The sequence below is a fragment of the Passer montanus genome, unplaced genomic scaffold, assembly GCF_014805655.1.
Source record: "Passer montanus isolate IOZ18808 unplaced genomic scaffold, ASM1480565v1 scaffold143, whole genome shotgun sequence".
In the NCBI taxonomy this organism is placed as follows: domain Eukaryota; kingdom Metazoa; phylum Chordata; class Aves; order Passeriformes; family Passeridae; genus Passer; species Passer montanus.
Genome location: NW_024361275.1, coordinates 735,030 through 762,360, shown reverse-complemented (window position 1 = coordinate 762,360; position 27,331 = coordinate 735,030). Strand labels below are relative to the sequence as shown.

The window sequence follows — 27,331 nt, the reverse complement described above, 5'->3', positions numbered from 1 at the left end:
CAGAAATCTGTTTCCTCGCATTTGCTGCTCATCTGTGGCTCTACCCTGTGGTGAGCTCAGCAAGCTGATGAGTAGGAGCAGACCTGACCCTGGCTCAGTTTTTCCTTTGTTCTGCCATTGACAAATGTTCGGGGGTTGAAGTGAAATACTGTGCTTTTCTCTTCCAATGGGAGAAAAAAAAAAAAACAAACAAAAAAACCCCAGCCAACCAAAAAACAAAAACCAAACCAAAAAAAAACCCTAAAAAAACCCAAAACAAAACACAGAAGAGAAAAGAAGGGAAGGAGCCCCTTCTGCATACTGCACCAAGGAGCCCTCGTCATCCTGTAGCAGGAGGCCAGCACACATGAATATTCCTGTGCAATATGCGCAAGTGATGAGCCCCATATGCAGGCCATGGGAGAAATTAAATGTTTTCTACGGCATTTTCCAAAAAGCCTTTCTATCAAAGTGCTTGGTCAACAGCCAAAAACGCCCTAGCTTTCGTGGCCCCAGCTGGTTGACACTTTTTTTATTATTTTATTTTTAAATGCTGATGAATATTTTCTAATTAAAAAACAAGACCTCCCCTAAACTGAGTCTTGCCCCAGTGGATGGAGTGGAGCCAGAGACTGGGAGGGGGCTGGAGCCCACTGGGGACTCTGTGGCTGCTCTTGGCTGATGGATTTCTCTTCCCTCAGTGCTGGAACTTGCAGGAAGGGTCCTGAGACAAAAGGCACACGTGGTTCACATCTGCCCTGCCACGCCTGGTGGAAGGCAGCCTGCCAGGCAGGGGTGGCACCCTGGTTCCTGCCTGCTGCCTGGCCCCCGAGAGAGGGGAGGAATGAGTGCAGGCTCCAGGCAGGAGATTTGAAGCACACCAAGCTCCTGGTGGGGGAGATCATAGGGGGTGCAGCTAGGCAAGGAGATTTCCAAGTAAAATTTGGCATTGCAAGGGCTGTCCTTCATATACTGGCTGCTTTGCCTGCAAAGGTGAGAAGGAGCAAAGCCATGGTGTAATTTTAGGGGTGGAAGAGATTTTAGGGGTGGTTGCTGAGGAGAGGCAGATGCACAGGATGAGACTTGATGCTGGCACTTGTCTTGAGCACAGGATTGAAAAGTCCTGATAGGTTTAAGGCATGTGAACATTATGCAGATTTAGAGAGGGGCTGAACTATCAGAGGCATAAAAGGGAGATCAGCGCTGGTTCTGTGAACTGTAAGGGCAGGAGAGCCCGGAGAGGCCAGTGAGAGACTGGCTGGTGGGGCAGGGTGATTGTGCAGGGAGTGTGGGCCAAGCAGGAGAAGTATCAAGCACTCCTCTGCTTACTCCTGGAGTCTGGTAGCATGGCCACCTCTAGACTCACAGCCCCTAGAGCTGCCCTAGGATGAATAAAGACCTGGATCTGTGCTCCTTGGATGTGGGTCTTCATGGCAGATCACAGAGGCCACTGCATTCATGTTTAGTGTTTGGCTTTGAGGGCTTACTAGTGGAAAACGTGTCTTGCTGCAGGAATAGTGGCAGCAGCTGCCCTCACCTCCAGCCTCCTTTGAGACAGCCACATGGCTTGAGAGTGGGAGCTCGCAGGGCAAAGCTCAGGGGAAGGAGAAAAAGGCTTCTGGGATCTTGCAAGGTGGGGCTTCTCCTAGCTGAGTTGTTTTTCTCCTACATGGCCAGGTTGGCTTCAGACTCCTTTCAGTGTAGATAGTTAGGTAGGAAGGTGATGGTCTGTCCACCTTGGATGCTGTATCCTGTAAAGAAAGGAAAGAAGAAAATAAAGAAGGGAACTGAGCTGTTTCACCTCACTAGATTAGTTCTGGGGCTTGGTACCAGTGTATACATCTTCCTTCCCTTGCAGGGCTGCAAACAAATTGGATTTTAGTCCAACTTCTTCTTTATTGAGTATTCATTTAATTCTGCTGTCTTTGCATGGCAAAATCTTCTTCCAGTAGTATATCTTCTTGACTTTATTTTTTGGAAAGAGTCTGGGACCCAAATACAGTCTCACACCATGCCTCACCTGCCAGTGCCAACACACAGTGATGCTGGGCTTGCCAGAGCCATGCTTGGTGGAAATCCTCATTTCCAAAAGGGTGTTTTGTTTCCCCCATCACCGCCGAGCACACCACACCATCCCAGCACGGGTCTCAGTGGACAATCACTCCATCCTCCTCTCTGCCCCGCGGGAGCTGCTTCCCTGATGTCAGGCAGGGAATACCTCTAACAATCATGTTAATTTAAGAGCTGTTAAAGCCCAGGGGCAGCAGGAGGTCACAGTCGGCACAAACAGATGGTGTTTTGTCCTTGATAATTAAACTTTCCTGTAGTTTTAAGTGAGATACTTTCTTGACTTTTATTTCAACACAGCTGCCTCCAGCCAACACCCTTTCTCCCTCATCTTCTGCTTGCCCTCATCAAATACTCTGTGAGGTCTGAGGCAGAATCCCAGGGAGACCAAGGGTCTCCAGGGCTTTTCAGAGGGGTCCTCAGCAGCCCCTTGGTCTCACCCCACATGTTCTGCTGGCTCCTGGCTCTGGCAGTCAGAGCCCCTCACAGAGACAGCAATTGGAGGCCAGGAGAGGAGTGCCAGCCTGATGTTTTGGGGTGCCCCCAGCCCGTTTCAGCAATGCTGCTTCTGCCTCTCGTGCTTGCTTTTTCCCTTCCATCAGCTGCATCCAGCCAACACTAAGCTGAGAGGGGGCAAGGGAGCAGGAGCCAGAGAGGTCCTGCTGCAAACTGAGGCAGCAGTGGTGCCAAGACAGCTGCTGTCATGTGGAGAGGCTTGGCCTTTGAGTAGGGCCATTTCAGGATCTGTGCAAAAAGAGGTCATTTTCTACCCCCTGCTATCCCAGGAGGGTGTTTGCAAGCAGAAGAGGGCAGGCACATCACCCCAGTCCCACTGCCAGCCTTAGGCTTAGTTCTAGGGCAGGCCCCTGTGCCTGCCAAAGAGGCTGCTGGCAGCAGAAAGCCCCTTCCAGCATCACTGGAGCCAACACGGGCTGCTTTCACCCAAGGGTGGGATTAGCTCCTCCCCTCAATGCCACCCTTGTCACTTGTCATCAGGGCATTATGGAGAATCCACATGCCTCAGTTTCCCCCTTCAGTGGCCCACTTCAGAAGCTGGGTGCTGCTGTGACATATGGACACAGACCCCAAAAGGCTGCACAGGAGATGCTGGGCACCTGTGGAACCACATGGGGTGAGGGTGGTGATGGAACTGCGTGAAGCAGCGACCTACAAACCCCATCTGTCTGCAGGATGGGCAGGGCTCCCCTCCAGTCCTCTTTGTCCTGCCCAGGTTTTGAGCAGTATTCTTGCATTGAGGAGGGAGGCAGGGGGCAGCCTATATGCAGGTGGAGGACAGATATCCTCACTGTCACGTCTGTCCTGTCTGCCTGCAGTGGCCTGTGTCCCCACAGCAGCTTGTGGGCCACTGACCCCAGGGTAGCTGGTGGTCTGAGGGCATTAAAGGCAGTGGGGACACAGCACCTCCCATGGAACCTGGACAGGGAAGGACAGCAAGCAGGCACCAGTGGGGAGCACACAGTGCTGTCCTGGTTCTGGGCAAATTTGGGACATAACCCCCAAAGGGGCTCCTCTACAAAAGCAGATTCATATTGGCCCCTCCCCCCGACTGGTTCGGGAGAAAATACCTCCTTGGAGAAAAGTGGAGAAAATAAACCTGTTTGTTAAACAATAGAACCCAAACAATATGAAACAATAAAACCTCTTGCTGCTCCAAAAAGAGATGGCAAACTCAGAACAGTCCCCTCCCCGGGCTGCAGCTCGGCTTACTCAGGCTCTGATCAGTCTCTCTGGTGCTGGAAGTGCCGCGGCCCAGGCCCGGCCCGGCGGCCACAGGTGGAGCTGCCGGTGCTCTGCTGGTTTTCAGGCCAGAGCAGCTTTGAACAGCTCCAAGAAAAAGGAAAACCACATTCCAGGGAGCTTCTTTGCCTCAGCTAGCTAAAACTAACTAAAAGCAAAAGAGAGCTCTGTCCCGCTGTCTGTCCATCCGCAGACAACACAGTCCAGGAGCAGGAATGTGGAGGAGTGAGAGCAGTCTGAAAACAAACTGCGCGCTTCTTCCCTCCCCTCTTCACTGTCTGGAAGAGAGTCTTAAAGGTGTAAAACTTATTATTCAGTATAAACAGAACAAGACGATTGGGGATAAAAGCATCATATAGTCAACCCAGGGCAAGTCCCCAGCATCCTGAGCCCCTGTCCATCTCCAGCATTGTGTGCTGCTCTTCCTGGGCCTTGGAAGCTGCCTGGATCCTGCCTGCCCCGTCCTCCTGCCAACTTGTATTGCAGGCACAGAGGAGAGATGAAGAAAAGTAACACAAGCCATAGTCGCCATCCCTGGAGGTATTTAAAAGACATGTAAATATGGCACTTAGGAACAGGGTTTAGTGGTGGACTTGGCAGTGTTGGGCTTACATTTGGACTTGATGAGGTCTTTGTCCAACCTAAATGATTGATTTTATGATTCCGTGATCCTGAGGTGTCTCTGGGGAGGCAGCATCAGAGTCATTGGAGTGGCTTCCTCTGTGTCAACAGCTCAAAAATAAAAAGAAGAAGAAAAGAAAGCCCAATCAAAAAGCCAAGCTAAAATTAAAATGCCCAAGAAGCTCTGAACCAACAGAGTGTTTCATCAGTTACTCTCCCAGTACTGCTAAGCCAATATCTTCCTCCCTTCTTTGACAAGACATCTGCCAAGATCTTTTCCAGTGCTCCTCAGTCCAATCCTTCTCATGTCCCTGAGCCCCAGCAACACAACTTCAGGCTCTCATCCTCCTCCAGCTGTCTCTCAGCGTGTTGGCAAGAAGCAAACCTGCCCTGCTGTTTGAGCAGCAGTGTTGTGGCCTCAGTCCTTGGATACCTGGGTTGATTCAGGAATGAGCTGTAGCTCTCCCTCGCCTGGGGACATCACCACTAGGAGGTTTACTGGGGCCAAGCAAGCATGGTCCTGCCTGTGCTGGAGGAAAGGGGTCCTGCAGGGTGGCAGCAGCCTAGCTGGGGTTGCAGCTGGCGGTTTTGCCCTGCTTGCCCCTGTGTTTCCACAGCAGCACTGTGCTCTTCACCTCACATAACCCCAGTGCCAGTGAGCTCAGACACAGTGTCCACACTGTCCAGACCCTTGCCTGGGTGCTGCAGAGGACAGCCCTCCAGAGGAGCAAGATTGGGCTAGTAAGGTATGCTGTCTTCATGTTTCAAGCAAAATAAGGTTTCTGTGGAACCTGTGTCTGCAGGTGCTGTTGAGAGGGATGCTGCTGTGGCCAAACATGCCCCAAAATCTCTCCTAGCAGTGACCACAGGAAAGAGCGTGCTCTTCTATGCCATGTGTGCTGTGGCATGGACATCCAGCTGATAGAAGAAGTCTGTCTGAACAAGCCCTGTCTGTCTTCCCTTTCCTCTTTGTTTTTCTCAGGATGGCACATGACTATGCCACAATCCAGACTTTAATACTAGGCTGCTTTTCTCTGCCCTGGAGCTTTGGATATGAAGGGATGTTGGGTATTTCATAAAGCAGCCTCACTACAGAGTTGTCCCAAGGCAGAAAACAGGGTTGTGAGCAAAATCCTTGGGGGACTGAAGGGCAATGCAGCCCCACAGACAAAAATAAGAGATGTTGCCAGCATTTGCCTGGAAAGCACAAACCAAACTTGGCATGAGACAGCAGGACCTTCCTAAAGTATTTGGGGTGGTTTGCTCAGTGTATGGGAGTTTGGTTTTGATTTTGTGGCGATGTTTTGGTTTTGTTCCGCATCATTAATTTTCTGCTTTTGTGGGTGGAGGCTGGGAATTGAAGTGCCAAAAATCAGCGTGACACCAAGAGCTCCATCCCTCAGTAACCACAGCCTGGAGACTGAGAATGAGCAGGAACTGCTCCAAATATGCCCATCTTAGGCAATCTCTCCAGCTTCCAGAAAGGAACACTGGGGAACACCTGAACCATCAGCATCTCCCAGTCTCTCTCCCTTCTCTGTCTGATCCCTTCTGCCTGTCCCTAACATGGCACCATCTATGGAAAAACACTGCTCAGGACCTCATTTGAACGGAGGCCTCAGATAAAAAGCGCTGGTTCTGGCAGTCCTTTAATAGAAGCAAAGATCCTATTGATTCCTGCAATCTCTCTCTGCAGGGAGCCAGGAAATGCTCAGTGCAGATGAAAGTTGAGTAAAAAGAGAGGGAAAATTTCATTTTCCATTGTTGGTCCAAGCTTTCCTGCATCTCAAAGGCTGCCTGTGTGGGTTTGTGGGCTCTGGAGGGGTGGGGCTTGGGTATGACAGCTCAGCTGAGCTTCCTGCCCAGGTGGTACTGGTCTCTGAGGAATAGTCCTGGAATAATGTTGCTCCCCTGCCATGGGGATTCAAGCCTCTGCTGCCCTGCTGTGCTTCCTCACAGTGCTGTGTTGAAGATGTGTGATGATTATTAGTATGCTGCTCCTTGTGCTGGCTTTTATCACTGCTGGAGCAGACAGCTGGCCTTGGACTGCTGCCCTCCCCCTGAGGAAAAACTGGTAGGCATGGTGGGAGTTTGAGAACAGGTATGGGCTGTGAGGAAGAGCCCCCTTCAAGGCTCCAAGTGGGAACAGGGAATGGGCTCCAGCAGGCAGCAGCCTGTGCAGCAGCACTGCCCCACAATGGAGGTGGCAGGGGCAGGGTCACTGGAGAGGTTCCCATCAACTGTGATTAAACCTGTCCCGCCTGACATGGTGCTCCTGCTCCTGTCCTCGGGCCATGGAGGGATCACAGCACCCCAGTGTGTCCCAGGGGTGGACTGCTCTTTCCTGATGCTTTTGGGCACCAATTTGAAGAGCTGCAAGGTGTGAGGTGAGAACCCCACCCTGCTCCTGGAGCAGGAATCCCCCAGATCCTGGAGCTGCAGGGTGACAGCCTCACTCCTGGGACTCAGGATTTTCTGCAGCTCCTGCCCCAGTGGCAGCATGTCACCATGATCCACAGAAGCAAGAAATTACCTGTCCTGGGAGCCAGCCTGTCAGTCTGGGGGATTGTCAAACAGCCTGAGCCTTTTTATGGGTTGTTCCTCCCTTGACCATCTGAGCCACCCCTGGAGCTCCTAAGCTCTGCATTACCCTCTGGAAAGTAGCTCTGATTTAATCTGGGCTGATGCTCCCTCCCAAAGAGCTGCTTTCTTCAGCCCCGTGGATATGGGGAGCAGCTTTGGTCATTGCTTTTCACACTGACACGCCTTGCCAGTGGCATCCAGGGAAGATGGAGCAACCTTTAGCAGGGATGTTGGAACCAAGAGCTCTGCAAGTCCACAGCAGCCTTCGGGGGCACACCTTCAGCCAAAGCAGCTGGGCAGTTTTGTGAAGCCCATCCTTCCACCATTTGCCCATCTCTTGGACCACAAGGGCAGGAGGGTCTGCGCTGCCATCCAGGGGTCCTGCAGTGCTCACTGGGATGGGAGAGGCTGAGTGATGAAGGAGCTCTGCTGTGGGGTGCTCCTTCCTCCAGGGTATCCTCCTCCTTGGGATCTTTGCTTCATTACCAGAAAGGGAGGAGGTGGAGGGAGCAAAGTCACAGTCCATGAGAGCCTAGAGTGAATTTATTTCAGCTGGCCCCAGTCATCCCTGTGGCACTCATGGTCCAATGGGCCAGTGCTAATTGCTCTATTGACAGTAGGGGTTTAAATTAGATTTAAGACAGCTTTTCAAGCAGTGGGGATTCTGTCTCTGCAGATAAGGCTTTCTGATAGCACATATGAAGGAGATGATAAAGTCCCTCTTTCTCTCTTCCTCTTAGGCAGCAAAGAGGAGTTTAGTGCTGACAGGGCACTGTAAGGCCAGAAGGCTTTAGGGCTGTTAGCAAGCGTCTGATATTAAGTGACAACCATTTTTTCCTCTCCTTCCCTCACCTTGCTGCCAGGGATGATCTGAAAGGAGGAGACAGCATGCAGTGCTGTCAGGTGCCCAAGCAGTGCTGCCCACACATGGTGCAACCCCTGAGGACCCGGGGCTGGAGAGTGTCCTGCCCACTTCAGTGCTCCACTGCTCATACCAGCACCACACCCTGCCCCTGGGGAGGGATGGCATGCCACAGGAGGCACCCTGGATCCCCGGGGCTGGGAGAAGCTGTGTGAGCATCTCTGGCCTAGGCTGAGGAGTCAAGAGTGGCTTTGGTAAGGGTGTTGTTTCTCCTTCAGTAACGCTGGGGCCCAGAGTTGCCTGCTGTGAGTGCAGGGGCACTGTGATGCCTACAATTGGCACCTGCACTACAGGCACAGTACCACACCTCAGGAAGAGACAGACTGTGACCTGGCCTCCAGGACAGGGGGGCTGCAGTGCCTGCAGTCAGCATCTGCACTCCAGGTGTTGGGTACCACCTTACAGCCAGCCCCTTGGTGCAAGTGTACACTAGGCAGCTGCAGTACAGGTGGTTCCTGAGCACGTGCTGTTTGTGTCAGCAGCACAGGTGTCCATCCACAGCCCGTGTCTGCAGCACAAGTGTGCATCCACAGCCCAGGTCTGCAGCAGAGGTGTGCATCCACAGCTGTGTCAGCAGCACAGGTGTGCACCCACAGCCCAGGTCTGCAGCAGAGGTTCTAGCACAGCATCAGCAGTCACTGTGGGCAGTGCAGTCACACCGTGGTGCCTGCCTGCAGGACAGGTGCTGCAAAGCTCCTTTGGAAGGCTCAGGGCAAAGCTGGAGGGGAAGGAAACGACTAAACAGAGTTTGTTTTCCCCCAGTTCACCACTTCAGAGCCAGGCCCTACAACAGCACCTGGTGGGGAATTGTCTGATGGACAACTTTGTCATGGAAACACTAGGTTTGGAAACTACCACTTCTGAGGCAGCCACACACTTCTAGAGTGAGGGTTTTATTTATTTATTATCGCTGAGAGCAGCCTTTGGCAGGTGAGGGTTGTGGTGGGAGGCTGGGGTGAGCCCACATCCCTCACCAGCCCTGCCCTGTAGCTGCTGTTTCCAGGTGCCAGTTGGTACTCCGTCACTAAAGCTTTGCAGATTATACTAAGGGAGAGCTGGAAGGGATCCATCTCTTTGCCTACTCAAAAGAGGACACTGGGACTGTTAAGCAGAAAGTGGCATCTTACTTTTTGCCTGGATAACTGGAATCCCTTGCCTGAAATCCCCTTCACTCTTGCTGTGCCCTCCCAGGCCTGTCCTCACCCCATCACACCAGAGCAGCTACGTTGTTCCCCTTTAATCCTGATCCAGCTCAGGGAGCACATGCCTGGAAACCTTTGGTTTAAATTGAGAGTTGCTGAAGGGGACCTTATTCATGTCTGTGTTGAGTTGTGACAAAGAGTGACAATGACTGATGCCCTCACTATCCTTGATACAGAGGACAAGGCAGGGAAAGATCAACCCTTTGCTCTCTCCCCAAGCAGGAGGTTGGGGAGGGAGGATGGCTCCAGAGCTGCTGGTCCACCACTTCATATGTTCACTGTCCCCCTTTCTTCCTCCCCAGGCTCCTCTTTCCTCTCTACCTCCAAGAAATTATTCATTACAGGGGGAAATTTACCTTTTGCACAGAAGATTGAGTTCCACACTGCGGGCTTTGCTGTGTAATAAATGTGGTTCCCCTCCACCACCTGTGAACTGCTCCCTGCTGGCATGGGGACATAGCTCAGGACTCTGCACACCTGGTGAGCTGCTGCTCACTGCACTCAAATGCCAGGGTGCTGGCTTTTACCAGAGAAACAGATAAGCAAGCAAATACAGCAACAGAAATTTGCATTGGAAACATCTGCAGAAATTGCAAGGGCTTTGTTATGTGCTTGGGGAAAAAAAATTAACATGGCTTTGGGCAAAACAGTCAAACAAAGCAAATACTGCATGGAAAATTGCAATTCAAGTGAGAAAAGGTTGGTTTTCTGGCTAGATTTTTTTTTGTCCTAAAATAGCTCCATTCCTGCCTGGTCACAGAGCTCATCTCTAAGAAGAAATGAGGTTTTCCAGGGGGAGAGCAGCTGAGTGGTGAATTCTCTGTGCTGTCACTGGAAGCCTCTGCCTGTGTCCTGGCCATGCCACAGAGTCCTCAGAGATCATATCTGGGTCCTTCTGCTCTCTCTTTCTCCACCTGTGTCCCTTGAGACTATCACTGCTTTGGGACAGGAACCATTCCCTGCTACATAACTGTTTTGACAGACATGTGCTGGCCTAGGCACATGGGCAGGAGCAGCAGCAATTATTTTAAGAGCTGATGAGACAAGGGAGGAGCAGCAGGGGGTGGGCAGCAGGTGGCTTTTCTCCCTGGCAGGGCAGGGAGGTAGAGCATGATGCTGGTGATGATATTTGCCCTGAGCCAAGCTGAAGGCTACATCAAGATCTCACACTTTCCAAAGAGCAGGCTGGTTTCTGGGGGGTCCTGTCCCACCTCCTGTCATTGCCATTGTCCCCAAAAATGGGGTGGCTGCACTAGCTGGAGGTATCTGGACAGTGGTGAAGGGAGGCTATGGCCCCTGGTCCTTTGCCTGCTTCAAGTCCTGGTGCCACCCATCAACTCCCAGGGCTGTAGAAAGGGAAGATTCAGTGGAAAGTAAATTTGACTGTAAGTAGGCAGAGTTGGTTCCTGGGTTGCAGGTGGTTTCCAGGCTACTCAAGGTCCCACATGCCAGCAGTGCCCCAGGATGTGGCAGTGCCACCTGCCTCAGGTTCCAGCTGTCACCCACTCCCTGAGGTGCCACTTGTGAGAGCAGCTGAAGCGCAGGTAGGGTGGCAGTCAGGGAGCCATGCTGCAGGCACAGAGGGGACACATGGAAAAGGCAGTGGAGAGCAGGCAGGAGAGAAGCAGGGGGGAAGAAGAAGAGTGAGTGATAAGGAGACTGTAATTAGCACTTAGCGCTCCTCACCCAGAGCTTTCAGAGGAAGGTCACCTTCATTATCTCTGCTTTACAGATGGGGAAACTGAGGCACAGGGAAGGCAGTTAGAGTGATTTGCTCAAGGTGACCTGTGAGGGCTGGCAGCGAGGTCTGGGGCTTGCCTGTCCATGCCCTACAGCATCAGCACACTGGGAATGGCTCTTGCTGCCAGCCCTTAGAGACCAAACCCAGCACTAAAATATCAGTAGAAAAGGACATGGATCCCTTCTCTGCCCATCTCCAGCCTCATCCTGTTCAGACCCACTTTCTCCCCCAGACACATTGAGATCAGGCTGGTCCAGCTGCACCCCAAAATCTGCTTGTGCAATCCCACCCAGCTGTTCTTGCCTTCCCCTCCAGCCCTGCAAAGGCTCTCTGTGAACCCGAGCCCATCTGGGCTCCTGCAGCAGTCACGTTGGATAATGGAATATGTTTTGCTGCACATTTTTTCTCTTGCCAATGGTGCTCCCCCTTTATTTAGGTTTAAATGGATGCCATCTGGCTAATGAGCCCATACTCATGTTCTAGATTAAAAGGCAATCCTGTGCACGTTACCGATATGGCACTGGAGATTAGAGAGGCTTAAATGGTTTTGAAGGTGCAATTTGCTTTTCATGCATGGTGCAATTTACTTCCTGGTGGGTGGGCCAGCATTCCCATTGCTGTCCCCAGCAGCTCCCTCCTGGCTCTTGTCTCCTCTACCAGCCCTGGCTGCAAGAAAATGAGAGCTTGGGCATCTCCAGCCTGGCAAGGCCGTGCAGGGTATCCTTGTAGTTATTGCTGCCATTTGTCCACTCCTGGAGGGTTTTTTGGGCAGGCAGGATGTTTCTTAGCTGTCACCCTCTCCACACCTCCCTGCACCACAGCATTTCCTGGGACAAGGCACAGCTCACTAGGACAGAGTAGCCTCTGCCCCTCTCCCATCCCAGAGAAATGGGGGACAGCTGTGGTCCATCAAGATATTGATGGCAGGTGGCTGGGGCTGAGGTCTCTGCTGAGATCAACATCTGGCACATCCTGCAGCACCAGCTGCTGCTGTGAACTACCTGGGTGTGCTCCCATCTCCTCATTGGCAGGTGGCTGAGGCTGAGGTCTCTGCTGAGATCAACATCTTGCACATCCTGCAGCACCAGCTGCTGTGAACTACCTGGGTGTGCTCCCATCTCCTCAAAACCCCTCTGTAGGTTCCTACTTGCAGGTAGAGTTGGCTCCTGGGATGATGCTACATCTGCCAAGGAGAGCCCCACCAGGGGCTGGCTTTCATAAGGAAAATGTTGAAAATAAGATGGGAAGATAGAGCATTTGTGCAAGGCATGTCATCACCTCCAGGCACCTCCCATGGAAAGTGCCACAGGCTATCAAGTGATGAAGCATGTCCCAGTAAAATCCTTCATTTTGCAGTGAATTTCCCCTTGGCTGCGATGGAGCTGGTTTTACACTCATCTCCTTGCAGTGCCATCACTGGGGGCCCTCAGCCCTGGGACCAAACCCTGACTGCTCCTGCCTGTGTTTGCTTCCACAGATGGCTAACCCTGTCCCGTCAGCCTGCTGCGTGGTGCTCGCCGCGGTGGTGGTGGTGTACGCCCAGAGGCACAGCCAGCAGGGTGAGTCCTTCACACCTCCCAGGCCCTGGGGGTCCTGGGAAATGGGAATGCTGCTCCTCCAGCCTCTCTCTTGGGGGAAGCTGGGTGCACCCTCCAGGTGTGCCTGACGTTATTTCTGTGCATGTTATCACTTCTCTCCATGACAGTGTCACCTACAGCGCATCAATGTGGGGTTTGAGTATCCTGCATCTCCATCTGCTGACACCCCTTGCCCTGCCCACAGCTCTCTGTCTCTATTGCTTTGGACCTCTTTGCCCACTCTTTTGTGGCCGCTGCCCCAAGCAGCCCACCCATGAAGGGTGAGGAGTTGGGAGGAAGCATCAGCCTGACAGCTCCCAACTCCGATCACCCCTGACAGCTCCATGATGCCTGGACCCATGACAATGATGGATGATGCTTCATCCTGCTCTCACCTCCTTGGGGTGACTTAATCCCCACTGCCACCACACATCCGTGGCCACCACTAGCTCACATCTCTCCAGGTTGGCAGAGGTTTCAGGGCTTATTTTAGTGGTGGCTTTGGAGAGATTACATTTTAGAGTCACTGCTGGCATTGGGAGCTGGAGGAGCCCCACATGATCCTGGGTCTAGGCAGGAGCAGGAAGATTATGAGAGATGGTCCTGGTGTGGAGTCCAGCTCTGCAAAAATAGGAAAAAATGGGGAACCTCCAGAATTCCCTGCTTTTCCTAGAAGCCTGTCTGTAGTAGCTTTTTGAAGATCTTAGAGGGGAATTTTGCTCATTAAATCCAGTAAAAATCTATGCATCCTTGGGCTCTGGGAAATTGAGGGATCCAGGCAGAGTGCCCACTGAGCTGCCTTAAATCCAGTTGGGTGGGTTTACATTGTCCCAAGCTTTCAGGCTGGTCACAAAGCACCAGGGTTTGGTAGCACACCCACATTGCATGGGGACAGCCATTCTCTGGACACGGAAGGATGTTGCTGGCTGGTGTTGCAGGAAGGTTCCCAACCCCTTCCCAGGTGCCTGCTCAAAGCATTTGGGTGCTGAGCTGTATGTGAGGATGGTGTGATCCTTCCTGCAGAGAAGCAAAGCTGCTCATCCTGCTGTGCTTTAAAGGACCTGGCAGTAGGACTGCCAGAGCATCCTTTGGATGCTTTGAATAGTAACCCAGACCTGCTGCACAGGGAGATGCACAAAACACAGAAGTGCCAGGTACTTCATGGTTGCACACACTTGAATTGTGTTGTCTAGAGAAGAACAAATGCTGCTGCTCACCAGTGAGCAGGACCACACGTTTTGCCGCTGACAGCTGGTGCAGAGCTGCAGCGACCTGTGTCACCTTCTGCTCTGTGATACAGCAGGATTCAGGGGTTTGGCAGCATAGCCTCCCCTGTCCTTATCTCCCTCCTGTTTCCCTTGCCTGCCTGTGTCTGGGAGGGAAGTTTCTGGGCCACCAGCTCAAAACTGAAGCTGCTGAGACCTGTGTGCATCAACAACTGCCTGAATGGAGTGTGAGAAGTGTGGCAGGGCTCTTCCCATCTGTAGCTGCTTCACTGGGGGACAAAAAAGAGTACAGGGTCAGAAAATTACTTATTAAATAGTAGGACACCTTCAGGACTGTCCTCAGTCTGTCCCCCAGGGCCACTGCATGTCCCTCCTGGGCACATCTCTGAAATGGTGAGGTGTGCTCTGAGCTTTGGAGCAGCAGATCTCCCGCCCACCCCACCGTGCCCGGCCCGGAGAGGCTGCACACAGGCACGTCAACACCAGAGACCCAAAGGTTGTGCCCTGTGCCCCCCACCCAGAGCTCACCCCCTGCCCTGCTGCAGCCTCTCCTCACCTGCCAACCCCAGAGCTCACCCCCCCCCAGCTGGGCACTTGGGCTGAAACTGCACAGCAGGAACGGGGTGGGAGGATGGATTAATCCCACTGGTGGCAGGGACCCGGTGGAGTGGTGGGGAGATGCTGGCATAGAGTCCATTTATCATGCACTTGAGGCACGTTCGACTTTAATAGCTCATGAAGCACTCTAAGAGATGCATTAGCACTGAATACTTGAGTGAGGAGGATGTGACAAGCTGTTAAGTGAGCATGAGCACGGCGGAGGGAGCCTGGCCACCCTCTCCTGGCTCTCATATGCACCGCGGTGATTACTGGAGCGTCCTGCAAAGTGCCACATGAATTAATAAAAGCAGCATCAGGCTTGGTGAAGGTGAGGCTGTTCATGTGTTAACTCCTCTGCTGCTCACCTTTAGTCCCTCTCCTTGGAGCTGGCAGAGCGTTTGTCTGGGATGCAGAAGCCTGGGATGATCCCCAGTGTTGGGGGAAGGGAATAGAGGGCTGAGAGGTCAGTGGATTTGGGGTGTCTGTGACCTTTGGGGTGACAAAGCTCGCTTGCTTTGCATCCCTGGCGGGCTGCTCAGGTTTCACGTGCGTCACACAGCTGGGGACTGGAACTTCCCAGGAGGTGAGCACTGGGTGGTGGGAGACCAGAGACATCCAGCAGGGCAGCCCCAGGGGGATGCTCGGAGGCTGGCACTAATGCTCTGGCTCTAGCAGTGGGTTTGGGGTGTCCTGCTGCAGGAAAAGGCAGAGGGGCAATGGAAGAGGGTGTCCAGGACTATCATCCCCAGTGCATGAATAAACAGCTTTAGATGGAGCTGCCAGACTGGGCCGTACCTGCCTGCAGAGATGGGCATTTCCCTGGACAGCCACAGGGCTGTCCCCATCTGCACAGATCCAGCTGGCATGGAGGGATGGATAGGAGCTGCAGGAAAAATGGGAGAGCACACAGGAGGCAGAACAGGCTGAAGACCTGGGAGAGAAGGGGAGAGCTTTGTGCCCTCCAAAAAGAATCGTAGAATGGTTTACGTTGGAAGGGACCTTAAAGATCATCAAGCTCCAATCCCACAGCCATGGACAGCCACACCTTCACTAGGACCAGTTTGCATAAAGCCCCATCCAGTCTGGCCATGAACACTTCCAGGGATGAGACATCCACAACTGCTCTGAGCAACCTTCACCAGTGCCTCACCACCTTCACAGTGAAGGATTTATTCCTGATATCTAATCTAAACGTACTCTCTTTCAGTTTAAAGCCTTCACCCCTTGTCCTGTGACTGCATGTCCTTGTAAGTCCCTCATCAGGGCTTTTGTAGCCTCTTTATGTACTGGACAGTCATCCCAGAGCCTTCTCTTCTCCAGGCTGAAAAATACCTAGTATTTCAGCCTTTCCTCATACAAGAGGTATTCTAGCCCTCTAATCAACTTCCCATTATTTTGGATAACTCGTTTTTCCTTCCTGTGTTTTGTTCTCCAGGCAGTGGTTGCTGCCAATTTATTTCAGAGTGGAAGAAGGTGATGGAGAAAGCTGAGCAGAGCAGCGATGCGATTGCTGTCTGCTGTGACTCTGACACCTTTGCTTCTCCAAGGCCTCCACTGTGTGAGAGCAGAGCTGGTAGGGGTCCCTGCAGTGCACAGACCTCCTCCCTAGCAGGGCCTGAGTTCCTTCAAAGGTCTGGGAGAGGTCACAGCACAAGCTTTGGGGTTTAACCCAAGCTCTTATGTGGAAAGTGTGTGTATACGGTGGAGATGCCTAACCACATGTCAGGCTACAAAGTCTACATGCATGGGTGATTTCAGCTTTTTGTACTGAATGCTGTGACTGCCTGCTGCTGGACTGACTTGTTCTTATTAAACCCAATGCCTAAGGCAGTCCTGGAAAGAGGGAGCTCTGCTGTGACCAAGGTGTCTTCCCCATCCATCAGCTCTGCCAGAGTTATGTCCACATCTGTCCCAGATTGAGATTTCTTTGCTTTTAAAGGAGGAGTAATTCTGCTTTATTGATCCTCACCTTGCTGAATTAACTCATGTTTAAACAATAATTATGTTTTCACCCAGGAGAGGAGACAAAGAGATAAAAGGCTCTGGAAATGAATGCACTTCAGATGCCACATGCTGGGGTTAATTTATTGATGGGTGAAGAAGCTCCCATCTCCTCTCTTCCTCACCAGCAACAAGCAATTAGCCCCCATCATTCCTCAGCGGAGGAAAAGAGAGATTTTGTTTCATTGCTCTCCCTTTTTTCTTGCTCTCTTAAGCCCTGACTAATCTTTTGCAGTTAGTTCTGCTGCAAAGCCTCCCGGGGGCTCCAGTTTGCACGTACCTTGTTAGAAATGCTGCTGCAGTGACAAAGCCTGGACCAGTAAATAGCCTTCATCATGCACAGCAAAGCCAGGCAAATTGGCTTTTCAAAGAGAAACCAGCTGTAGGTATGAAAACCTCTTTCCCATTCTAGAATTGCCCAGCCTTGTCTGTGTTCCATCTTTTGGCTGACAGGGGTGTGACCAGCTCTTTCTGGACTCTGCTTCCTCCATGTAAGTCAGCCCACGCCAGGGAATGCCATCTGCCTGGCATGCTTAAACTAGACACTTTGAATTTGGAGGTGTTCTCTGGATTTGCTGTGTTGGATGTGGTTTATACGTTCACACCGGGCTGTGTGGTTTTTTTTGTAGACATCTGTGTAGGTTTTGGTTGTTGTGCAAATGCAGTTGAGTTGAGGTGACTGGATTCAAGAGGTGTGATGGGGTGGCCTTGTGCATCCAACCTAAGATGGCCCTGCAGGAGTGCCATCTACAAATATACATTCATAAGTATATTTGAAGTATCTCCTCTCCTCTCCTCTCCTCTCCTCTCCTCCCAGCACTATCACAGTGTCCTTCAGTCATGCATTAACTGACATGACAAACATCTGTCGTGTGTTGTTTGTTTTTGCACCCATTCCCCAGGGTGAGTTGCGTGTGCAACAGAGTGATGTGAATTTTTGTAACTGCACAGGCAGTTCCTGGGGAAGGCGAGGTCAAAGGGACTGACAGTGTGTGCAGAGTGGCTGGCTGGGAGGCTGGAAGTGGTGCCATTTCAGGAAAAAGCTCTGGTTGGGGCCATTTCAGGAAAAAGCTCTGTTGTCTCATTACATAGCACCTTCCTACCTCCCGTGACACCTCCTTCTGCCTCTGGCCTAGTTTTGCTCTCAGCACTGGCACTTTGTCCCCAAATGGCTCCTGACAAGGCCTTATCAGTGTTGTCCTCCCCTGGACACCGTCCTGCATTCTGTGAGTCTGACCTACATTCCTCCACTGGAGATGAATGGACTTGTGTTTGGCTGCATAAAACACATGCTCATGCCGAGGGAAGGCTCGTATATTAACTGCTCTGGACTCTGTGTGTGATGGACTCATCCTTTCCATTATATACATCAGCCCTTGTGTCACTGGCAAACTTTGCCAGCAACAGTTTTATGTTGCCTTCAAGATAATTGATAAGACGAGTGATTAGCAATTGGCCAAGAACATATCCCTGCGGGACCACACTGGGAACACCCTCCTGCAATGATGATTCCCCATTAACAATTAATTCCCCATTAGCAATTGCATTTTTTCATCCTTCCTGTTATAACTCTGGATGCTCTCATTATCCAGCTGGCTGAAAATACCAGCCTCGCTCCAAGCTGCAGCCCCATTCAGCAGAGCCTGCTTAAATCATTCTGAAGGCTGCCGTTCAAGGGCAGGCATCTGCTCTTTGCCTCCCCTTGCTCATTGGTGCTCACAGCTAAGCTAGCCCAGGCTCGTGGCCATCCATTGGGAACCAGCATTGTCCTAGTGGGATTACTGCATTTGTTGGGGGACAATCTGCTGGCCCTTCCCTTACTGCCCAGAGGTATAACCTGGCTGTAATTCAAGTTGCCCTCTGATGCCTTTCCAAGGAAGGTCCATCATCTCCACCCCTGAGGATTCATTACTCTGATGGTTTTCCCACTGCCTCCCCATCTTCCCTGCCAACCCACAGCTGCAGGGAAGCAGAAGAGACAGCAACCCCACCTGCAGGGACACCCCCGCTGCAACCTATTGGACTCTGCTGCACACTGTTAGGGTGTTTAAGAGCCCATCAAGTTCTGGAGTCCCCTTTGTTGCTCTGGTCTTCCCTGGTGAAGGTGAGCCTGTCTAAGAAGAAGAACCCCTGACCCAAGCAGGCACAAACATCTGTATCCTCCCCTTTCCATTTCTACCCCTCTCTCTGTTCATGACCACCTGGCTTTATTTTTCTTTCCTTCCAGCACAAGATGCATCTCCTGAAAGGTTCTCTGCCTACAAAATAAAAGAAAACAGCAAAAATAGCCCAAGATCCTGAAACAACTTTTTCTATTACTGGACATCCCCCTGAGCTCAAGTAGATTTCCTGTCCGACACAGAGTGAATTACGGCCAAGCTCTAGGCAGCTGACCTTGTGGTCAGCCAGAGCACAGGCTTGCTAATAAATGTGGTCAGCCCCTACCACAAACAGCCTATTTTTAGTGCCTGTGCTTTCTTGCCCACTGCCTCATCACTCCACAGGTTCCAGAGCCAAGCATCCCACAGGGGTCCAGCCAGCAATGCAGGATAGCCCTGTCAGGAGCACATGCCAGGCTTGCTCTGCCCTCCCTGGAGCTGGGAAATCAAGAGGGTTCATTTCCTCACGTTGTCTGTTAATTTTGCACTGCAGAAAGTCGCTGGTGCATGGCACAGCATGGCCTGTCCTGCTGGGACACACTGCCAGAGCACAGCTCGTGCCTGTCAGACAGGGACTGGAGAGCTCACAGCTCTTACCTGTGTGTGAAAAATAGCCACAGATCAGCAATAAGATTGATGTCCCACTGTGCTAAGTGCTGTCAGATGCAGGAGGTGAGATGTTCTTGAAGTGCAAGTTGGGGAGAGAAGGGAGTGACAGGAATAGAGGGAGTGGCAGTTAGGTGAGAGGAAACACAGCTTGATGGTTCAGGGCTTTGAAGTCTTGCTTTTTGCAAGTTACCAAAGTTTGTGGACATTGGGAAGAAGCTGCCTGCTTTCCATGTACAATTCTGCCTGGGAGTCACTGGAAGTGAATTTGCCACTTTCTGGATATGGAAGTAGTTGTTTGAAATGGAGCTGATGAAGTTCTGGAGTAAAGTGGAGATTTGTCCCACATGAGCCATCCAAGAGCTTGGAAGGAAACCTAGCTGACAATATCTGTGATGCTAGCAAAAAAGGGACCCCTTCCCAAAAATAGGTCCTGTGTATTGAAGCAGATCACAAATCTGTAAAAGAATCAAATACAGAAAATAAAAAAGAAAACAGCTTTAGAATGTGGATCTGTCAGGCTTTGTACAAGCCTGTGATCCCACAAAACCTGTGAAAATAGTTCATGTCTGTGGTGAGAAGAGACTGCCAGGAGGATCACAGTCTGCCAGGAGTCATTAGTTCTGCCAGTGTTAAGGAAAAACATTTCTCAGTAGTTTCTTAGGCTTCATTACACATCAACAGGCAATGGAGGAGGAGGAATGGGATTTGTAGTCCACCCAGACATCTAGAGAAGCTTCAAGTGGAGGATTACTGCTGACATGGGGCAATGCTGCCACAACCCCTGGGGCAGAGGGAGGACCTGCCAGGCTGTGCCTGTGCAGAGGGGGCAGAACTAAATTTGTGGCTCATCTACATAAGCCAGAGAGTCCTTGCCAATACATCCTTGTTGAAACCCAGTGCTGAGCAAGGCCTGCTTGTTGAGGAGAGGCTGTGAGAAAAGGTTTGGATTTCCTTCTTGGCATGGCATTATCCTGCTCTATGGAGCAGGAGCATGGCTTCCTCTGCTGACATGTTGTGGTAAATGGACACATTGCCACAGCAGCTGGGAGCCCCCAAAGGCTGATAGAAGCCAAAATCTCATTTGCACAGATTTTCAGCCCTTTGGAAGCTGAGGTTTAGCCCAGCACAGAGAGAATAGCCATGGGCCATGTTCTTTACATGAACACTGATTGCTGAAGAAGAACTGTGTCCTGTTCAGCACTGAGCTCCTCTTGGTGGGGGAGGAAGCAATCCTCATCCTTTCCTTACATTCTCAAAGTTTTCAGAAATGGAAGAGCGCATAAAACTGTGACAGGTGGAGTGGAAACCTTCAGTGCTTCAGGGATTTGGCTCCAATTAGCCTCCAAACGCTCTGAAAGGTCTCACCTCAGAAGTCACATGTGGTCATCCCAGTGAACCAGATATCTCATATTTCCAGAGCAGCCTGCTGCCACCACCCCATGTGTCCAACAGAACTTGGACTGAATGTTACGCTCATTATTTATCCTGCTTGAAGAGTTTCCAGTGTCTTAAGTCCTGGATGCTCTGAGACTGCAAAGCTAATTTCCAGTCAGGCTCAAAGAGCAAAATGTGGCAGCCCTGGGGACAGCTCTGGGCACCATTTTTAGGAGTGCACAACCTCAGTAGTGGGTGCTAGCAGTCATCGCCAGGCCATGTCACAGCAGCTGTGTGTGGCCGAACCCATTACCAAAAAGTCAGGAAAGGCTGAGACATTCAGGTTCTGCACATCCATTTGTGGTGTTGGGCATGGAATAACTTGCTGCTGTCTTCAGCCCACCTGTGGGCTGGGAACAAGCAAAGCCCTGGATAATGGGAACCCAGGCATAGCAAGACATTGAGTACAAACATCATCATCTCTGTTTCCTCAGGATTTTCTGGGGTGGCAACAGAGCAAAGATGCCATGGAGCATATTCAGGAGTGCAGATGCTGGGACACAACATCCACACACCTCTGTTATCAAAGCCCTTGGTGGGGTTAATTCTCTGAGCAGGCACTGTGCTTCTGTGGAAAAGGAGATACCAGATTCCTAATCAGGCCAGGAGGTGTTGGAGTGTAAAAAGTACACAGAAAAACTTGCAAGATGTGCAGTCTGTGCTGTGGATGAAAAGAGAGTCTTTCAGGATAAGTGGTCTTGGGCAGCGCTAAATGGGGTGGATCCATGCAGAGAAGCCAATATAATTGTGGCATATTAAAAGGAGAAAGAGAAGAAGGATTGAGGAGGGGCGGTGGCAGGCTCGTTACAGAGGGGAAAAGCAATGTGTGTCACCTTGTAATGGCTGCTCCAGGAAGGCCCATCAGGTGGAGAAGTGAAGTGAAACCACAAGGCAATTGACAGTGATGGAGGCAGGAGGGGTTACAGCAGTATTAGTCCTGTATGAACCATTGATCTCTTGGTGTACAATTTGCTGGAAAAGACTGCTATATAGGCTCAGCTGTTAGCAGGTGCTAATTGAAGCTGAGCTGTCTGGAGCCTCATTGCACTGCCTTCCCTGGATTAGAGCAATACTGGGGAGGCTGGTGTTGGGGAAAGGGATTTGTGGGTGTGATTCACAGTACGGGGATAAAACAGCCTTCATCTCTACTTAAGAGACAAGAGGAAGGGAATGGAATATTCTCCATACACAGCTGCATGCACCTGTATGCAGGGAGAGTCCCTGGAAAGACACATCCGCTTCTCAGTTCAAAATTCCCTATGGATGGGGCAAAACCTCACCTCAGGGTGCACACAGTTGACAGTAGTGCCTTTCATCCCAGGTTCTGCACACTTGGCCTTTTTTGGTTTGCAAAGCGTGCAGCATTTCCCCCAGAGCAGACCTGTGTTAGCAGATTTAAGTCATTTGCCAGTAGCCAGGCTCTTCCTAGTTATCCATTCTGGAGTTTTGCAAAACAGCCAGAGGTCTACAGATGATGCTATTAAAAATTGACCTGCAAGGCCAGGAGCCCATAGGATTTCTGCCAGCCAAGACCTCTGTGATTTGTAGGCAGAGGAGAGCTGGCACCATCACACTGAGGGATTAACTGGGATGCACAAGCAGGGCTGTAGTATGTGGCCCATCCTGCTTGATTCCTGCTGGATTTGCTGAGGTGTTATGCATTTCTGATGTCCAGGCCTTGGGTGTGCTGCTGAATAACAGCTCTGCTCACAGAGAGATGGTGGGGAATGGATGCCCTGCTCCTGCAAAGGGCACTTCTGGTCTCTGGAGAAAAGTCCACTCCACGCTCAGCTGGTCTCTGCCTCCCACAGGGGCCCTACACCCACTGCCTCCAGAATCCAAACTGAAATAAAAGAAGGAAGTTGATGAGCATCCCTCACAGATGTAACAGAGCTCCAGAAGGGGATCAGGGTCTCATCCTGTTGTGAGTGGCATGAAGGCAAGCTCTCAACAGCATCACCAGCTGAAAACTGGGGTGGTGCAGAGCGTACACCCAGGGCTCCACTGCTGGGAGCTTGTCCTCATTAGCCCCACATCCATTCATCCATCCAAGTGAGGCTCTTCTCCCAACCAGGTGGTTGAGCTCTGCTCATAATCTGCATTGTTTATGCACAAATCCACTCCCAGAGGGAGTGTAAGTTGAGCCTGGAGTGCTCTCAGTGGGATTCTCATCCATAGCCATGAACTTGAGAGTGTGCAGGATGAGTCACAGAGAGCCTCTGGCTCCAGCCCAACCACGAGCCCTGGCAGGTTGGACTCCACTGAGTTTGTGGCTTGTCTGCACTGTGGTGTGGTAGCTCCAGCTGACTGGATGCTGTGGAAGGGAGAAACTGAGGCACATGGGAGTCACAGTGCATTAAATCCAGCAGCCAATGTCTGTCTGTCTAGTCCTCTCCTGCAATTTCCCATGGGAAGCTTCCATGACTGGTTATAACTGTGAGCCTGGAGACCAGCCACAACTTGTGCCAGCTGCTGGGACAACTGGAGAGGCTGGATGCAAAGTGATTAAAATCCAGTGATGTGCTGAGGAGTGGTGGGAGGCTGTTGAGCCTTGCAGGAGCTCCTGTTGTTGTTAGGGCGTGTAGCATTCCATAAGATGCAGCATGCCATGAGCCTGGTGCTCATATCCATGGCACAAGTTCCTGTGCTCAGCAGATTTGAAAAGTAATTTTACCTTTGTGGTGGAAAGCACAAGGTATTGTGTTTTTCCTTGGTGTGAGGGTCCCTCAGTGTGGCATAGTGGAGGGGGCAAATCAGGAGCTGGGGTTCCCCACTGGTCCCTTCTCACTCTTAGAGCATCACAGAAGCCCTTTGGCAGGTTTAGGAACCACGGCTCACCTTCTAGTGAGCTCCAGTACTGTTCCCACTGCTGCTCCAGTGAAGTCCATTCACTCTCCTGGGACTCTGCCCTGTTTCCTCTGCTCTCAAGGAGCCTCCTCATCTTTGTCCATTAACACCCAGCCCTTGCCTTTGTCTCTCCACATCACTCTGGGCACTAAGGCAAAGGACTTTGCTCCTCCTTGGTTTTGGAGGGTGCTTGTGCTCTGGCCACACACCAGCACCCTCCTCTTAGCTTTGCTGGGTGTAAAGGCTGTGCCAACTCCGTGGTTGCTGTTGGCAGAGAGCCTTTAGGGATGCCTCACTGCTGATTTACAGCTGCAGCTCACCAGGGTCTGCCCCAGCTCAGGCGACTCCTCCAGCTCTCAGCTGTGACACAGACATGCCTGTCCACTCCTGGTTTGCAAAGAGAGTTTCTGTTGTTTTCAACCCACGTTGCTGGGGGCTGGTCTTTACTTTTAGGGAGTGTGAGCCCTGAATATTCAGGAAGCAGCACTGAAGTTGGTGTGACCATGGTTGGCAGGCTCTGGTCCTTAATTAATTAGCATTGATTGTACTTCCAACAGTGGAGGAGGGAGCTGCAGCTCAGGGAAGCAGTGAAGTGTGGCAATATAATCACTGCAGCTATTTCCACGCTGCTGGTTGGTGCTCTTCAAAAGTTACCTAGCTGCTGCATTGGCAGCATGGTAGACAGAAAGGAAAATCCCAGGAGGCATAATAGAACAAAGGACTTTGGAAGCTGTCATTTTAGAGGAAACATCTGTCTGTATGTATGTGGAGGGTTGGGGTTTTAAAATTTTCTTGGCTATTTAAAAAAATATTTATTTAGTTATTTGTTTGTTTGTTTTCTGGTGATTGACACAGCCTTAGGTTGGCTCAGCCTTATCAAAGGTGCTGTTCATGTCTTTTGAATGGCAGCAGGGTCAGTTCACCCCTGGGCTACTAAGAAGTGCTGTTTGAGAAGTGGAATGTGCCTTATCTCACAAGAAGTTTGGAGCAGGTTGCAGGGTTGGGTCAGTGACTTTAAAGTGGAAGTGCCTGCCCTATCTGAGCAAGATACCCAGTGGCCAGTGAACCCACTCCCTCTGTAATCTGGGCAAGCCTGTTCCACTGAGCTCTCTGAGTCCGTGGGCTTTTGTATCCATGATGCATTTCTTTCCCCATATTTTTGCAATTTTATTCTTGGCAGCTCCAGAGAGGTGGGACTGAGCATCCTTCTGTTGATCTATGAGAAGGACTTTGGGATGCAAACCCAGAAGGAAAACTTCAGGATTTAGGTAGACAGCTTTAATCCCTCCACATTCTTCATGCTGCCCTAAATCACAGCCCCAGAATGAGGAACCTCACAGTGAGAGCCGCCATGAGCACTCACAGCTCCTTTAATGCTGTTACCTGATGCTGCAGATGTGTCTCCCAGCCTGGTGAATACTGAACCTTTCTGAAAACGTTCAGTGCCTTTAATTTGTGCTGTGGCATGGGGCAGCAGCTCCCAGGCTTGTCCCTGCACAGCCCAGAGCCCCACAGCGTGCTGGGCTGTGACCGTGTGCTGCGAGCTGGGACTGTGGGGGCCCTCCTTTCCCACAAAACATGTGTGCATAGATGCCTTGCCAGGGTTCTGGAAAAGCAGTGCCAGGGCTGGATGAGGGGTGGGAAGTGCATGTCAGCAGGCAGAGACCTTCAAGTCAAGCCTGGTAGCAGAAGGGATTAGTGGGTACGGGCTGTTGGGTGATTTAATTGTGTTTTCCTTCCTCCAGTGAGTTTGCACCATTTTTCTTAACTTGCTTAGCCCCGAGGAGTTTTTTAGTGTAACCAGTATTTATGGAAAGCTTTTTGCTTTGGTGCCTCACAGGGAGTCACTGGCGTGCACAGCAGCAGCCATTTCACAGCCCCACAAGCCATCCGTGCAGTGCCCGAGTGCTGGCATCCCGGGGGCCATACAGGGGTCCCAGGTGGATAAAAAGGATAAAAAGTTGAAGTTAATTCAGTGCTTTGTGGTTTTGTATTTCAGCACGGTCAGGAGAGCCCGACCTGGTGTCAATGCACCAGGTGTCATAGGATCACAGGGAAGGAGGAAAACCAGAGCCTAGCTCTGATGAAAACAGCTCTCCTGGGCCTGTCATTTTATCTGCTTGGGGGACTTCTTCTCCATGTGTAAGACAGGGAGAATGATGCTCTCCTCATTTGTCTCACTTGGTTGTCAGATCCTTGTGGCAGGAGCTGCATCTTGCTGGGTGCCAGCACGAGCAGTGGATGACAGGGTGGCCATCCACAGGGGGCTGCAGGCACTGTGATAGTGTGAGTGCTGAGGAAAAGCTGCCTCTGTCCCCTGTGCTGGAATCCTGTGCTTCCCATGAGGGGCAACTCCATCAGGGGGGAAATTGCTGGCTGCCAGTCTGTCCTGGGCAAAACTGATGGGGAGAATCCTCAGGAGAACAGTTTTCTGTCGGACATTAAGTCCCATCAACATCCAAACGTTTTACAAAATCATATTTCTCTGTCAGGGGAGATAAAAAAGAGATGAGGTGTAGGGGAAAAAAAGTTTGTCTTTTGTCTGCAGCTTGTCTTTTTGGTGTTTTTCAGAAATGGTTAGGTTCTTCACTTTGAAGTGACACCCGCTTTCCCTTAAAAAATGAAATGTTTTACAAAGCTTTTTGTACAACTCAGTATAGAAATTTTGGGGAAAAAAACCCCTAAAACACATGAAAACCTATGGTTTCCTTCTGAAGGAAGAAACTTGGCTGCTTGGTGGTTTTTTTTTCCTCTTTAACAGAGAGTATTTGTAAATTTGGGCTTTCGCCCTGGTGGAGGCAGAGCAGCATTTTCAACTTCGTGGCACCCTGAGCCTGCCCTGGCCAGCCAGAGCTGCAGGGGGGCTGCAAGCAGCGGATCCTGGAGCAGCAGGGGGAATCTCCTCCAGCCCATTCCCGCTCCCGTGGCCGCTCTCCCGTCCGCAGCCGCTCGTCCTGGGTGGGCTGCAGGGGATGCTCTCATTGCTGTGCTCCAGTTTTTCTCCTCACAATCTCAAGCTGGAGGTGGGGGAAGCTCGGCTTGCTGCTTGTAGCTGCTTTCTATGCATGTGTGCATAGATTTGCACTGATTTTCTCTCCTTAAGGACTTTCTGGTATTCCCCCTCACAGGCACTGCATGTGGTTGTTTGCAGGCTTCTGCCTCTGGGCAATTTCCTCCTCCTCATTACTACCCTCCAGTCCCTCATCCCTTATCCTCTTCCTGATGGAGACAGTCTCTCACAGCCGACTCATTTCAGAGATGTTTTTTTCACTGCCGAAGCCAAGATTTTTCTCTCTCCCATTTCACTTCGTCTGGAAATGGGAGGAGGAAGCAGGTTTTGGGTTTGGTTTGGGATTTTTTTTCAGCAATAAATAATTTCTGAATGCTGAAGAGGCAGGAGAGTGAAGCTGGTGTTAGGCTACATTGAAATACTCCATTTGTTCTGGGAGTCTTTCTCCACCCTCCTCCAGAAAGCTTCCTCTAGTGTTTAATTTTAATGCAAGTCATTATTTTTTGTTTTCTTACTTTCCAGAGGAGATTCCTCTATTATTTTGGCATGTCTGGAGATTTCTATGTACACCAGAATTTTTTTCCTTGGCTTTTCTTTCCTCTTTGATTTCTTTTCACCAGGGTTAAAAGCCCCAAGTCAGCAAGGTACTTAAACACATGCTCAGAGTTAAGGCCTTGCCTAAGTGCTTTGCTGACTTGGAGCCAAAGATATTTTCTCAAGTCCTTTAAATGCTTCAGAACCTGAATTCAAAACGTTTTACAGAAATTCCAGATTTCAAGTATCTCTTGTGCTAATAATAGTTGTAATTCAGTACAGCCTTCAGATGACTGGAGCTCTGGACATGGTGAGCTTCTGAATAGTCTTACTTTCAGAAAACATGCCTCCCTAAAATCTTCTGCTTCAAACCCAAGAGCTCTCCAGAGAACAGGGCACACTTACTTGTATTTCAGTCAATGAAACATAACTGGCCTTTTAGCTGTTGTTCTGCAGTAAGA

General features: G+C 50.9%; 1 protein-coding gene across 4 annotated transcripts in view; it reads left to right on the top strand.

Moving 5' to 3' along the window:
- Window positions 1–27,331, top strand: part of CNTFR (ciliary neurotrophic factor receptor) — a 200,008-nt gene that overhangs the window by 105,546 nt on the left and 67,131 nt on the right. For all 4 annotated transcript variants that reach the window (XM_039700754.1, XM_039700753.1, XM_039700756.1 and 1 more), the window contains one exon: window positions 12,351–12,432. In XM_039700754.1, coding sequence (XP_039556688.1) covers window positions 12,351–12,432 — 82 coding nt within the window. The remainder of the gene's footprint in view (window positions 1–12,350; window positions 12,433–27,331) is intronic.